Raw genomic sequence first — 15,594 nt, 5'->3', positions numbered from 1 at the left:
GAGAGAGAGAGAGAGAGAGAGAGAGAGAGAGAGAGAGAGAGAGAGAGAGAGAGAGAGAATTAGTTTGAATTGCTCTGGCTCAGGCTGAGCCAAGCAGAAGAAAAGGGCCTAGGATAAAATGGCTTAGGCCTGAGCCTAAGGGAGAGTGAGTCAGTCTTTATCACTCACCACAAGATCATCTCCAAGCTGGGTTCTTTCACTCTGAACTGAAATCATCTCCATAATGAATTCAATTGCGAACTCAATTCAAAAATAGTCTCCAAGAAGCTGTCTGAGGGGGAATCCTCCAGGCTGACTTCCAGTTCTCCACTGAACTTAAAACCCCTGAACTGAGTTCAGCCTCACTCAATTCAACTGACCTCCTTGTAAAAAGAATTTTCTCTTATGTCACCTCCCCTAAATTTTTACATCTACCAATCACAGTAGACGCTTTTTTCCAGGACTGCCCATTCTTAGTTCTCACCTTCTTTGGTTTTCACCTTAGGGGACTACCACTGCCACCTCATTATTCCCTTCCTGAAGGAGCAATGGAGAGTAGAGTGAGGGCGGAAACCTTGGCTCATAGGGTGGTGGAGAAATACAAGGATCAGGGGAGGCTCCTCCGGGGTGGGTAACACTGGGGGTGGTTTCTGAGCCAAATTATGGTCAGTACTCGGCAACCAACTAGTCCGGGCAACTAGGACCTGGGTGGAAGTAATCTGATTGTTACTCAAATTGGACGCTCTCACACTCTACTGAAGCCAGGATGGGGGATATAAAACCAGATCCTGCCAAGTTAGAATATCTGGCATTTGGTGCGGATGCCCCTCCGCGCCAGGAAGGAGAATAAGGCCTAGGACAGCAGAGATGACTGACTTCTCCCAAGTCCCTCCCCTGGGCCACCCAACCCCAAAAGTGTTCCAGTCTGAGTTACCGAAGGTTTGTAGTTTTCCCTACCTTACTGTCACTCCCAGTTTATGGAAATGGGCATTAAAATGGGGAGTTCAGGGACGACGACCCCTGGGGTGGGACAGTGTGGTGACCCCAGGGATAGAGACAGAGGAGATCCACACTCAAGGTCTGTCTATCTGTGTGTGCATATTTATATGGACAGAAACAGAGGCCAGAAGGAAACTGAATGAAGCTACCTGAAGGGTTTCCATTATAATGAATCATGAAGATATTAAAGATGTTTTCAAAAGCCAACTAATGAGCAAAGGGTTCATGGACCAGACTATGGATGTCTTCCCAATATTTCACAGGATTGAGTTCTGAATCTTTGGATTGGACAAGACTTAAACATGAAGCCTCCATTTTATCTGCAGCCTGAAAGCTGACAGACAAGTTCTAAAAGCCTTTTGTAATGTCAAAGAGCTACCCTTACCATCTGAATCCCTTTGGTGCCAGAAGTCTGCGAAGACAAAGGTTTGATCAAAGTCAGGAAGGACGTGGAGGGAGCCTCTTTCCTGTGTGCCCAGTGGTACCCTTGTGTTGCTATCCATTCCTTTATCTTGTGTTAAATTTCAATTAATATCAATGACTCCAAGTATTCTAATTATAAGGCTTATTAGTCATCATCTGAAGTAGGAGAAATCAAAGAACAAAGTTGGCCATAGAAATTGTACTTTCAGAGAAATGACGCTGCGGCGGCAGGTGGGCTGTCCAAAGCTCCTCTTGGACCTGCAAGGCTCCCCCTTAACGTGGGAAAGTGAGAGCAGGCTCTGGTCTCTAGTCCAGAAGGAGTTGCACCTTGTCCTTCCTGGGCACTGGCGCCCCCCACCCCCACCCTGTTGCTGCCTGTTTCGTTATCTTTGTCATCGGACTTGAAGTCTTACCTAAAAGCCTCTGCTGCTTCCTTGGTTCCAGGGATCCCCCAAAGCCCCCCGATGCTAGAAAGGTAGAATGAACTCCTCAGGGACGTGCTGGCAGACACCCCTGCAGACTTCTGGGTCTCCCCTCTGTAATTTCTGTGTGTCTCCTTCCCTCATCCTCAAACTCCTTCCACATTGCTTTCCAGGCTTTGGCTTCCCTCCTGGGTGACGGAATTCATGCAGGAGTTTTTGGAGAGGCTGAACTTCTTCACTGGGCGGCTGTGGGGTTTGCAGGAGGAATCAAGACCCCGACACGAGACTGTGCATGAAGCAGGGAAGAGCCTGGACCCAGCCTGTTCCCTGAGAGGCTCTCCTGAGGCTGTGAACCCATTTATCCTGCTCTTTCTGTCACCCTCATCCCTGGAAGAGGCTGCAGAGGCCAGAGAGTCCCCTCAAAAATCAGGGGGAACAGGGGGTCCTCAGGGGGATGGACGAGGTCAAGACTGACGAGTAAAGCAGCCGGATCAATAGAGTTCAGAGCAGTCCTGATCCAGAAGCTCCTATTCCTCCCCTCAAGAGAGTGCCCTGGAGTCCCACCAATCTCCTCTCTGGGCCTCTAAAAACCTGCCAGGGCCCATGACAGGGCCTCAGAGCCAAGGGGGGCCTCTGCAGTCTTCGGCCTCCTTTCCTGACCACCCAATGGAGGCAGACATTGCTCGGAGACGCCTTGGCCCAGTCTGATTCTCTCCTGCACCTCCCTGTGTCTGCATACCTTCATGGACCCATTATCTTACCTTCCTCTTCCTCCCAGATGCCTCCTTTCTTCTCCCAGGGAGCCGACAAGTCCCCAGCTCTGCTTCAGTCCCTGAGGATGAGAGGGTCAGTCCTTGCCCTGAGGCCCCCCACACCACCCCCCCAAGCCCAGGAAGCTGGAGCCTGCCAGAGCTCAGGGCCTCAAATCAGGGAGGCCTGAGATTACTCACTGAGGGACTGTGGACAAGTCATTTTGGTCTGCTTGCCTCAGTTTCCTCCCCTGTCAAATTGGCTGCAGATGGACATGGTGAAGCCGCCCAGCCTCTGCCCAGAAAGCCCCAAAGTGGGGCGGGGGTGGGAGGAGAATCAGACAGGCCTGAATAGCTTGAGCCCAGCAGACAGACACACAGACAACCCCAGACTGTCCTCTGTCCATCAGGGCTCTGAGCCTGTGCTCAGTGGCTGCTGCTGCCTTCTGTGGCCTCCTTGAGGGCAGGAGGGGTTCCTGGGTCTCCCCCAGGCCTCTGAAGGGTCTAGAGGTGCAGGAGGCCCCAAGGAAGCAGCTCTGTTTTCCCCCAGACCCTCTCTGGACCGGCTTTCCCCCAGTCCCAGCTCAGGCTCTTATTGTCTGAATCTCACAATGAGGGAAACCGAGGCAAAGGCTCGGAATGGCCTTGGCCAAGTTCCCTCAGTTGGACAATGACCATAGGCCAGGTTTGAGCCCAGATCTTGGGGGTTCCAGGCCCAGGTGGGCAGCCCCTGAGCACCCCATTCCTCCACCTGGAGTTAGAGTTGACCCCTTCTTTGGGGAGCCCCTGGGGTCACCCCACAGAGCAGGAGAAGCAGGACTTTCAGAGATCCCTGGAATTGGGGAAGCTGTGGGATGGGTCTTGGGCCTGGGCCTGGAGGGTCAGCTGAGGCCCTGAGCCTCAGTTTCCTTCTCTGTCAGAAGGGGGATCCCAGCTCCCCCCCACAACCCCTCCCGAAGTCCTGGGGGAGGATGGATCCATTCCCTGATCTCTAGATTGAGGCAGCCTCCAGTGGAAAGAAGAAGCAGGGCAGGGCTGGAGGGGAAATGGGGGGAGGGGAGAAGGCTGAAGCCCCCCAGGTTGGTGAACATTTACCATATGACCCCTCCCCCACCAGGAGGCTTAACCCAGGGACCAAGGCAGGAGACCTCCATTTCCCAGAATGCCTGTGTCAGGACACCATTCAGGTGCTGTCCCTCTCCATGGAGGACTCCATTTCCCAGAATGCCTGTGTCAGGACACCATTCAGGTGCTGTCCCTCTCCATGGAGGACTCCATTACCCAGAATGCCTGTGTCAAGACACCATTTGGTCTTGTCCCTCTCCATGGAGGACTCCATTTCCCAGAATGCCTGTGTAAGGACACCATTCAGGTCCTGTCCCTCTCCATGGAGGACTCCATTTCCCAGAATGCCGTTTCCTGACTTCTTCTAATGTTAGTTCCTCACCACAGGGGCAGCCGGAAGGCATGCTGGGAACTCTGACGTGGGCAGTCTTGTCTCCCAGATGTCTCATTTCTGTGCTTCTTGGACCCTTGCTGGGTTAGGGGGGAGGGGAGGGAGTCCGGGAAGACCCGGGGTGGATCCCTTTCTGCTTACTGAGCTGGGAGGGGGGACGCGTGTGCGCATGTTCGCTGAGAGAGGCGGGGCAGGAGCCACTTGTAAGGGCTTGTGGTGGGGGGAGGGGCTGTCCTTCACCTTAAAGTTCCCCAGAAAAAGGGACAAACCCCACAGTGCCTGGTCAGGCGGTGGCGGTTCGGTGTGCCTCCAGAGCCTTGGCGGGTCTTTGTCTCCCCTCCCCCAGGGAAGCCAGGAGGTAGCTGGGGGCGGGGCTGCTCCGGCCTCTTCCCCAGAGTCAGGTAGGAGCACACTGGGGGAGAAGCAGCCCTCTGGAGCCTGTCAGGGGGCAGCAGGGCTGCCCGCGCCCACATGCCAGGGAAGGAGCGGCGATCTCGGGCCCTGAGGAAATGCCAGCCCGCTCTCCCCGCCCCCACCTGATTCCCCCCCCCATTCCCCAGTAACCCGCCCTTCAGCCTCCCCCAATCCTGCCAGTGCAGCTTCTGAATGGAAGGAAGCCGACGATGACGTCAGAGGGGGCGTGGCGTCTTCCCAGCCTGTCCAAGGCCTTTCCCAGCCTGAGGGTCCCTTTTCCCCCATGAGGCCGGGAACCCCAGGAAGCCCTCCTGAGCCCTCCCCCTCTGTCCCCCCAGGCGCACACCCAGGACGTCTCCCCCCTTGGGGCTGCCACCCCCTGAAGCACCCCAGGGTGGCCCCGCAGAGAGCCCGCAGCCAGAGCAATGGCCCCCGGGACCACGAGGCCCCCCTCCCAGGTGAGTGTGCTGGGAGGAAAGGGCTGGAAGGGCTGCTGAGAAAGGCTCCAGCCAGGCTCCTCCTCCGGGCTTCCTGGTTCAGGCTGTGGCTCAGCCCCCCACCAGGCCTTTGGGCCTTATTAGACAGTGAGAAGGGGGGGGAGGGGCGGGAGCTGGGCAGCGCAGCCTCTGCTGGGCACATCCAGCACCTTGTTCTTGCCTCCCAGGGCGGCCCTGAGCTTCTCCCCCAGTCCCTTCTCTCAGCCCCTCCCCCCAGGCCACAGGAAAGCCTCCCTGGTGGGTGCTGGGAATCGGGGAGGGGGGGGGGGGGGCGGGGGCTGACAGCCAGCTTTGGCCTTCCTCAGCCCCAGGAGGAAGAGCCTGGCAGGGCTGGCACTGTGCTGGGCACAGGGGCGCCAGGGGAGGGGGCTGGGCTGGCCAGGGAGAGCAGGCCTGGGGGGGAGCCGGGGAGGCGGGGCCTGGCAGGAAGGTGCCATCCAAGGGCTCTTCTGGTTCCTGATGGACACTCAGGGACAGGGAGGCCCCCTGACCTGGGTGAGCCCCGGCTGTGCCCGGCCTGGGGGGTTCCTGCACTTCTTCGGTGTTTGTTCCCTCCAAGGAGAATATTGTGACAATCAGAGACGGCTCTGGGCCATTTTTCTGATCTCAGGATCTGAAATTTCACTGTGGTCACTGGAAGCTGTAGGTGCCCCTCCCACACCACCCCAGGGTCCCCAGAGCCAGGGCAGGTGTTTGCCGGTGTCTGATGGATCCTTACAGAGTCCTTCCCAGACTGCAGGGTGCAGAGGAGGGCAGCAGGCCAGCCGGCAGAAGGCTTTGGTCAGGGTCGGAGCCTTTGATCCGAGTTCTGAGTTCAGCACAAGCTTAAGAGAGAATTTAATGAAAATAAAGCTGTTATTCTTCCCGCGGACGTCTTCCATATCTGTCATTGCTCTAATTTTTTACATATTTTCCTCACAGTTCCAGGATCCTTGTTCTCTCCATCCCACCTTCCCTCCTCCCTCCTGGATTGACAGGCGATTGCACAGGGTTCTCCCTACATTATCACTCACAATCTAGTTCCGTGTTATTCACTTTTGTAACAGAGTCATCTTGGAGACCCCAAACTGCCAATCCTGTAACGTAGAAACAAGCAATAAATCATTGGTTTTCTTCGGGATTTTCTCCTATGATAATTAATGCATCAAATTCCATCCCTTCCAATCCTGTGGCCACTATTCCGCTGTTTAGCTTGACATCTTGTACACAATTACTGCAATATCTGGGAGTAACTTGTAAAAACTGCAGTCACTTATCTAAAGGACTGCATGTGACCACCTGGTTTGTGATGGGTAATATAAAGGCAATAAAACACTTTTCCTTTCCATGTGCTTAAGATCAGTTGTAGGAAGTCCAAGAATGAATCTGCGTCAATCAAGTTTTCTTGCAGAAGGTGAGACTTGAATCCAGACCTGAAGGAATCCAGTGTGCTCAGGAGGCAGAAACTAGTGGGGATAGTCAGTAAAGGCTCAGGGAGGAGGCTGAATGAGGAACCTGGGAAAATGCAAAGTCAAAAGAGTTGTATAGCATTGTGTGAGGAACAAGAAAGATCCCAGTGTCACTGGATTCATAGAAGGGAATAAAGGGAGAGGGAAGCTTTCAGGGTGACCAGCCTTATAGGTGCCTGCTGTAATAGATATATTTCTGAGGGTGTCTATTGATGTATACTAAATGACTAATGGATCAACTTTATCTACCCTCCTCCCATTTTCCTCCCTCTTCAGAAGCCTTTCAGTTTCCCCCTCCCCCTTCGTCTTTCTCCTTCAAGTCATTCAGGGTGAACTATGATACTTTATAGAAAATAATCTACTCTTTTCTTTAACTCAAGTAAGAGTTTATTGGGGAAGACAGGAAAGGATGGAGGATAAGGTAAGAGGGATAGGGTTTTCCCTATTGTCTACAAATGAGGGTTAGGAGGGTTTTGGGAGAAATAGTAATCCAGTCACTCTTGTGAACCATAGTCAGTCAGAGAGAGAGATAGAAGTACTTTAGTCCTTCTTTCTTCTTTCTTCCAATCAAAATCAGGTCATCTCCAACTTGATTTGACTCAAGTCCCAGAGATACCAAAGCTTCTTTCTCCACATCAGCCAGAAGCCAAAAGCCCAGTCCAGCCCAGTTCAGCTGTTGGCTTGGCTCCACCTGCTTTCCCAGTAACATTCTAAAATGGAATCTACATTTTGACTGATAGCTTTTGTGCTCAGCTTTCTGTCTTGATGCATTGTAAATTCTCTCCTCCACATCCCTCCCTTTTTGATCTTTAAAAAATTGCAACCACAATTTTTAATGATTTTTACCTTTCATATATTTCTAACTAATTCTGAACCTTGTATTATTTAAATATTCCTTTACCCTCCAAAATAACAAATCCTATACTTAGCTTAGCTCTTCTGTGTGCCCAGTTCTATGTTAAGTTTGAGTATAGGAAAATGGTTTAGGCAATAGGGACTTACATGAACATAGTTTTGACATAACAAATCATGTAACAATTCTCAAACCATTCCAAGGATTTCAGTAACATTTTGAATATGCAACTGTCTTATCTCCTAATGTGTATAATGCAACTAAGTAAAATTTTCTAGTACTACCAATTGCTAACCTAAAATCATAATGCAACCTAACTTCTGTACTTCAGTAGATCTATGTCTGTCTCTACTTCCCTTAGACTTTGAACCAATGCTCCAAGTTGTCCCTATAGTTAGTCATTAGAATATAAATACATTATCCTAATATAGTTAGCTTGTTAGTACATTAGTATCTACATGTGTACATAAGCAGTTTCTATACAGATTTACATATGTACATCCATGTACATTGTTCTAGATTTCTGTGTAAACTCATGCAGAGAAGAAACATGTTTGTCTCTGAATTTTCCACAGAAATTCATCAGTATGTCGTTTGTGTTTTGCAGCTATGCTGTACGTCTTACAACCCATTCCATGAGATATCTTCCAAATTCTATTTCTATGTAGCATGTGCATGCATCTATATGATATTAACATGTATGACACATTCTTACATATCCTCACAAGCCCAAAATTTCACAATCCTTCCATGTCCTTTGGTGTGGATTGTATAAACTCTGTCTTCATCATCTGGTCAGCATGCCACTCTGGTCATCTGCACCTCTTGATTGTAGTCCTGTGTTCTTCAATTCAGGAACAAACTGAAACAGTTAGGAACTTGCATGCGTGTAAGGTTTTTACATGTGCATGTATGTAAGATTGAAATTTTCATTGTGCGTGGAAGTATGCTATGAATTCTTCATGAATGCTTGTCAAAATTCATCAGTTCTTCGTATGTGGAAGTAAGCATTACATGTGTTTATCTTCATGCGTGGAACTAAGCTTTGCTCATGTTCATCTTCATGGGTATATCTAAGCATAATAGTATTGTGCATAAGTTTTTAGAATTTTGTTAAGAATGTGAATTTGAAGTTTGCTTATTATTATTATTATTTTTTGCCGTTTGACTTTTCCACAAGAATTATGCATGTTTTACTTTAGTTCTGTCGTGGAGATACAATTTGAATGTAATGTATTTCATCTGGTCATAGAGATACGTTTGCATTTGAGATAACATTGTTTCTGTTACTAATATAGGCAGATAATTTGTATAGAATATGTAGAGAGTTTTCTTTGGCTGCTAACTTTTAAACGCATTTTTTTCATTCTCTGTTTTATTGCTTTTGCAGTGCTTTCCTTTGTTTCCCATACATAGGCTTTCATTGATAGGGACTGTTATTGATTTCTTCTAGGGCTATTCGTGTTGCTTCTCATGACTAGAGCTTTTTTTTTTATTACCAGATGTCCTTTGTATGTAACTTCATTGATGACATGATCACATTGTTGTTTCTTATGAGGTATCAGAAACTATGAGGTAATATCTTCATGGTATCCCCTCCCTCTCTTCCTTCCCCGGTAGAGATTGTTTAGGTTGAAGGTTGAGAGATTTGGATCACCTGTTTCAGTTCTCAACTATAACTTGATGTTAAAGTTTTTTATAACAAAATTCATCGAATGTGAATCGATGCTTCTCTAGCATTCTAGGTGTTTGTGTCTGTCATAGTTATGAAGTTGGAGTTTTTTACTACAAGCTTAGGAGTGTTCTTGTTGTTGAATTAGATGTTCTTCTGCTGGACTATAGTCTTTTCTACCTAAGACTAGTCTTCATTCTCATAAGGTCTTGTGTAGTATGTTCCCCCATGGAACTCAAACTAATCTTGGTTTCACTCATACTGCATGAATGGTGTTTGTCATGTTTTTGAAGTTAGAGAATAAAAGTGAAATTGTGTATCTATCTGTCCTCCTCCAGTTCTTTAATATGTTCCTTGATCTCCACTTTCCCATTCAAAATCTGTATCTGTACAAGCCATGTAATTCAACTTCTCTATAAAGTCATCTTCATGATCAACCCCTAATCTTGCATAAACTTCTTCTAATGGTATGCAACTTGTTCTATGCCCAAAGAATTTCTCATCATCATTATCTTGGTGAGATTTTGAGTGTACTGGTCTCAGGTATTCAATTTTCTCACTTGTGTCCCACACATCCCCTTCTTCGTCTACCTCTTCATAAAGCTGATGAAATTGGTAAGGCATTTGTTCTAAATCATCTTGATCCATTATTATTACACCCTCTGCTTTTCCTTCTGATTCTGTATCTGGATCTGACTCACTGAATCCAATCGTTATGTTATTATTTGGATTTTGTTCAGTGCCATATAAAATTGTGTCAGATGTTGCTAACTCTGGCTTTGTGTATTGATCTAAGCGTTTGTCATCAGCTTTTTCTCAAGTCACTTTCTGGTTGTTTTTTATTGCCAAGCTTTAAATTTTTCATTTTGATTTGGTAAACTTGATGGTATGGGGTTATTTTCTTCTTGCAGATATTCTATATTGTTACTAATATTTATAGATCCTACTCTATCATCAGTCTGAGGTTTATGTTCATCTTCACTCTCTTTTGACTGTGTACAGATAGGAATCTGTCGCTCTTTGTTATGCTGTTCTGGGAATGTGTTCAGTATGTAAAAATATTATTTTAAATTGCAAAGTTTAAATTCCTTTTGAGAAGAATTTTAGGTTAAGAAACATGATACCTCTTCAAATCCAGAAACTGAACTGTTTGGGGAAGACACCATGAAGATGCCTCCAGACCACAAGCTGCACGAGAAGATCAAGAATGAACTTTGAGTGTGGTTGTTGGAACATTTATTTGTATGTATACTTTTATGCCAAAGGGGAGTGTCCCCTAACTGTTTTTTTTGTCAATGAGTCTAGCAATTATTGGTTTTGTTCTTTTTTCCCCTTATCCTCAAATTACTGTAATCTTTAAGTTGATTATATTTTCATGATCCTTTTGGGTAAACTGGTTTCCCAATAATGATCAAAGGGGAGGAATGTAAAAATGGAGATTTGAACCCCAGACTTCAATCCTTGGTACTTCCCAGAATTCCCTATAATCTCACTTGAGTCTCCACCTGGACGAGATCACAATTTATTATTTAAAGGGCTCTCTGCCTCTCAAGAGCTCTCTTCCTCTACTCAGAGATTGCAACATGGTATAAGTAGGCTGTGAGTGGGGAAATCCTGCCCTAGGCATGTGGCTTATTATTTTGTATCCTTGATTTCTAATCTTTAATAAACCTCATAAAATATTATACTTTTAGTAGGGAAACTAATTTTAACTGTTACAAGTACATCTGCATGTTCCCCTGCATCATCAGTAGGATGTGTGCCTTCACTCTTTCCTACAATAGTACCTACATATGTTTCTAGCTGTGTAGCTAAGGTGTGTTTTGTCACTGAGTCACTGTTCATTCCTTTGCTACCCTCTGCCAGCAGTGTGTTAGGATCAGTTAATTCTTTTTGATTTAAATCATTTCCTTTGAAGTCTCCATATGAGGTTGATGGTACTATATTCTCTACTACATTGGAACATAAATTTAAATCCTAGCTGTTGCTTATCTCACATAAGTTTTTTTGGCCAGATTCCCCTCTGCCACTTAGAATGTTGGCTTCAAGGCTGCCATTTGAATCCTTGATTGTTCTTTCAGTTACTAAGACTTCCATTCCATCCCCCTTTTCAAATTCAACTGTCATGTCACCTCTATTACTTTGAATAGGATTATTGTTTTCAAATGTAATGTCAGCTACATTTTCAGTCAATTTTGTATTCTCTAAATCAGTCATTAATGGATTGAAAATTTCAGCTTCTGTATTTCAATTAAATGTTTTTTCTAAAGTTATCTGTGCCATATAACTATTGGACAAATTAACTAATTTTGTTGGGATGTCATGCAAATATGTGAATGATTTTTCAAAGCATTTTCTTCTTTAGTAACAGTAACCTGTAGGGAATTGAAATTTTGTTTCTCTGTATCTCTCACTAAGTCTTGCTTGAGTTTTTTGTGACTTTGTCTTTCCCTTTTACACAATTTAATCCCAGAGCCCTCTCTGCAGTGAAAAAAATTCTCCAAGAATGATTTGACTTTATTTACACTTTTTTCCTGTGTGGTTACTATACAGCCCTTCTCTAAGTCTCTTATCTCAGTTGCTATTTGAGACATGATTTATTTCTCCATCTATCTCTTTTAGTAGTCTCTGCCTTTCTCTTGATTTATTACATATGCTATCACTCACAGATTCACTTTCTTGCACAAATTTTTCACCGTTTCTTATCTTTTCTCTACTATTTTTAACAGCAGCCTCTTTTTCACTATCTCTTCTACCTCCATGTACCAAACTATATACATTAAAGGCCCGGCTTCATAATTCTTTCCTAACCATGTCTGAATATTTAGGTTTGGCTCCAGATTTAATGGCCTGTTGCATCTCTTCTAAATCAGATGCTTGCTTTGTGGATTTTAGCTTACAATGAGAATAGCAAGTGGAATTTTGTTTTTTATACCTAGCTTATGTGCCCTTCTTGTTAATTTCATGTTTCTTCTTCAGAAAACAATCTTTTATCAAGTGTCCTCTACTGTGGCAGAAAAAGCAATGCCTAGTTTCTCTGCACTGTTTTTGGTAACTGGTTTTGTGTAAGTCCTAACTGTGTTTAGTTTCTTGATTTCCTCTCTGCTTTTCTTTTAGATTTTTCTGTTATCTCTAATTTATCTTTTAAATCTTGCATTTGTTTATGCTGTTCTGAATGATTATCATAGAGGTAAGTAGCTGTTTCACATAGTTCTATGAGACTGACAGTGTCATATTTAGGAAAATAGTGTTTAAAAAAGTTCTTTAAATGAGGTGTGCAGCTCCTCAAAAACTGTCATCTCACATGACTAGAAGATTCCTCACTGTTAGCCTCTAGACCCAATGTTGATTCTGCCATTTCTGAGAGACAATCAGTGAATGTGGCTAGATGTCCCCCCTCTATTCTGCATGAGTTTATCAAATCTTGCCCATGCATTAGGCTTTGAGCAACACTGCTTTATAGCTTGGAGCAAGTCTTCCCTACATTTCCTTAAGTAGGACTTGCTAGTGTGGTTTGCAAAATCTAGATCTTCCCTTTGCTCCTCAGTGGGCCAACTGGTTAGGTTGTTATCTGTCTAGGTCTTCTCAAGGAATTGCCTTTACTCATGAGAGCTAAATAGTTCAGACAGGAGAAACTCTACATCTCCAAATTCTGGGTCAAAATTCCTAAAAGCATGTTTCAGTTCTTTCTGCATCTTAAAAGGTTGTTCTATGAAGTTTGGACAACATCATTTCAGGGATTCAAGTTCCTTGTTCCAAATTGTCTACTGCCTATGGACTTTAGATTGTATTACACCACTTGTACTTGATAGCTTGGTGACCTCCTTCAAGTGGATACATTTTTTCTGGTTCACTATCAGACTTAGTGTCTTTGTCACTTTCATTCCCTTAGCATTGACCTTAGATTTCTTTGCTTTTCTTTCTTTTTCTTTGTGTGCACTGTCTGCCTGGCCATTGTTATTGTCTTTAATCTGGCCAAGCCCATTTTTTTTGTTCAGTTCCTCAAATAAGGTCTTAATAATGTTTTTCAGGTTAGGATCAACCAGTATCTTTGCTGCCTTTTTAGGGATAACAAATCTAAAGATATTTTTCAAATAGGTCAGAGTCTGAATGGCTGCCATAGAGATAATGTACACTTGAGTCAAAACTTGCCAGAGTATAGGTTCTGTCTGAAATAGCAACTGCAGTATAAAGATGGTTGTGTTGCCAGTGTAATCCAGAGAATCAAAAATCATGTGGGTCATTTAGTTATAGAGTATATTGTAGACCCAAAATCCAGTAATAGCTGCCAAAACAACAGCTCCACAGCTAATTTGCTGTAAACCTCTAAATTTCTTAGACTTATAAATGTTGGAAATTTCACCATTGGGAAATTTCATACTTGGAAAATTTCTTACTGATAGTCTATTGGAATGTGAACCCCATTGGCATGGGAGGTTCCTTCTCCTCCCTACTTAAGATTACTTTAGGACAGAAACCTTTTGCTGAACAATGGAAAGGGCTTTGACCTATGCTTAAGCACAGAACAGGAATTTCTTTGAGTCATAATTGATTTTAGAATTGATACAATAGAGATACTTGGAATGACAGAACCAGGTCTTGGAAAATACAATTTCCACCCCACTCAGTCCTAACAGGATTTTGGAAGGGCTGTAGCATAGATCAAAATTTAATTATTCCAATCTCTACCCTACTCAGGGTAACAGGATTTAGGAAGGGCTGTAGCAAAAGATCAAGATTTAATTATTTGAGAATATGACCTTCAACAGACATGTGCAAAGCCACAGACCTCTGGGTGGTCCTGGGTTAAGCTAGAGCCACCATTGGCACAGGGAAGACATGGACAGTGATTGGTAGATGTGAGAACTGAGGGGAGGGAACTTGGATGCTTTCCTTAAAGATAGAGGGGGTCTGAGGACTGAGGTGGTTGGAGAGTTTTGGCTCTGAGTGGTTGGAGAGGTGCTCTGAGAAGCTTGCTCTGAAGGAAGCTGGAGGTGGAGGCCCTTGAGACTGTTTCTCCATTTTGGTCATGTGAGTAATAGGGACTGACCTCCTTTCTTTGCCCCAGCTATCTAAGGGCTTGGGCCTTTTGGCCCAGCCTAAACAGAAGGGATATTTAAGCCCTATTCCCTTCTCTCCCCTTTCTCTCTCTCTCTCTCTCTATCTCTATCTCTAATTCCTTTCTTCCTCCTGTTTGTAATTAAACTCTATAAAAGGTTGACGGCTGACTTGAGTTTTCATTTAGGAATTGCATAGTTGAATTCCTTGGCGACCTTAAATTAATATATATCAGCCTTTTAAAGTGATTTCCTTGTCACATTGCTTAAACATCTTTTTCTGCTCTGCTGTTTCTAAGGATTGTGGATTTCAGTCAATTTAGAGGTGCCAATCTGTAATAGATCGATGATTTCTGTCCCATCTGGGGTGCTAATCTGTAACAGATATATTTCTGAGGGTATGTATTGATGTATACTAAGTGACTACTGGATCAACTTTGTCTACCCTCCTCCCATTTTCCTCCCTCTTTAGTAGCCTTTCAGCTTCCCCCATCCCCCTTCTTCTTTCTCCTTCACGTCACTCAGAGTGAACTATGATGCTTTAGAGAAAATAACTCTTTTTTTTAACTCAAGTAAGAGTTTATTGGGGAAGACAGGAAAGGGTGGAGGATAAGGTAAGAGGGATAGGGTTTTCCCTATTATCTACAAATGTGGGATAGGAGGATTTTGAGAGAAATAGTAAACCAGTCACTTGTGAAACAGTCAGTCAGAGAGAGAGATGGAAGGACTTTAATCCTTCTTCTTTCTTCCAATCAAAATCAGGTCATTTTCACCTTGATTTGACTCAAGTCCCAGCGATACCAAAGCTTCTTTCTCCACATCAGCCAGAAGCCAAAAGCCCAGTCTAGCCCAGTTTAGCCCATGGCTTGGCTCCACCTGCTTTCCCAGTAACATTCCAAAATGGAATCTTCATTTTGACTGACTGCTTTTCTCCTCAGTTTTCTGTCTTGCATGCATTGTAAATTCTCTCCTCCACACTTCCCAGGTGGAATACCAAGCCCTTTGGTGCTTTATATTCCTGGGAGGAGTGTAGGCTGAAGAGGGCTCATTCTGGTGGCTGTGGCTTTTCAGGTAATAGAGGGCACAGCCTGGAGCCGAGAGTCTGGCAGGGGCCTGAGGTTCTGGCCTTGTGTGAGATTGGAGGTCAGCTGTGATTTGGGGACTACAATTTGGTCAGCCCCTGAGCTGATGAAGGTCAGAGTGAGTGAGATCAGAAACTTAAGCCCTAGCCTAAGACAAGACCTTAAGCCATCAGTATTTCAAAGGTCAAATTGAATCAACAGGGTGTGACAAGTAAATCACTTTAAAACACTGATATATATTAATTTAAGTTCTCCAAGGAATTCAGCTATGTAATTCCTAAATGAAAACTCAAGTCAGCAGTCAACCTTTTATGGAGTTTAATTACAAACAGGAGGAAGAAAGGTATTAGAGATAGAGAGAGAGAGGGAGAGAGAAAGGGGAGAAAAGGGAATAGGGCTTAAATACCCCTTCTATTTAGGCTGGGCCAAAAGGCCCAAGCCCTTAGATAGCTGAGGCAAAGAAAAGAGATCAGTCCCTATCACTCACGTGACCAAAATGGAGAAACAGTCTCAAGGGCCTCCACCTCCAGCTTCCTTCTGAGC

The 15,594-nt window shown here is 44.9% G+C and overlaps 2 protein-coding genes across 5 annotated transcripts in view; one reads left to right on the top strand and one right to left on the bottom strand.

Annotated features, from left to right (window-relative positions):
* LOC100023417 (zinc finger protein 420-like) overlaps nucleotides 1–15,594 on the bottom strand; it is a 621,149-nt gene that overhangs the window by 233,974 nt on the left and 371,581 nt on the right. The gene's annotated exons all lie outside the window — the stretch shown is intronic.
* Nucleotides 4,258–15,594, top strand: part of LOC100032838 (zinc finger protein 850-like) — a 29,545-nt gene continuing 18,208 nt past the window's right edge. The window contains exon 1 of the mRNA XM_056825663.1: nucleotides 4,258–4,900. Within this exon, the coding sequence (XP_056681641.1) occupies nucleotides 4,868–4,900 (33 nt within the window). The 5' untranslated portion in view covers nucleotides 4,258–4,867. The remainder of the gene's footprint in view (nucleotides 4,901–15,594) is intronic.

The sequence above is a fragment of the Monodelphis domestica genome, chromosome 4 (assembly GCF_027887165.1).
Source record: "Monodelphis domestica isolate mMonDom1 chromosome 4, mMonDom1.pri, whole genome shotgun sequence".
NCBI classification, from domain to species: domain Eukaryota; kingdom Metazoa; phylum Chordata; class Mammalia; order Didelphimorphia; family Didelphidae; genus Monodelphis; species Monodelphis domestica.
Note: the sequence above shows the minus strand (reverse complement) of the source record. Positions and strands in the feature narration are given on the sequence as shown.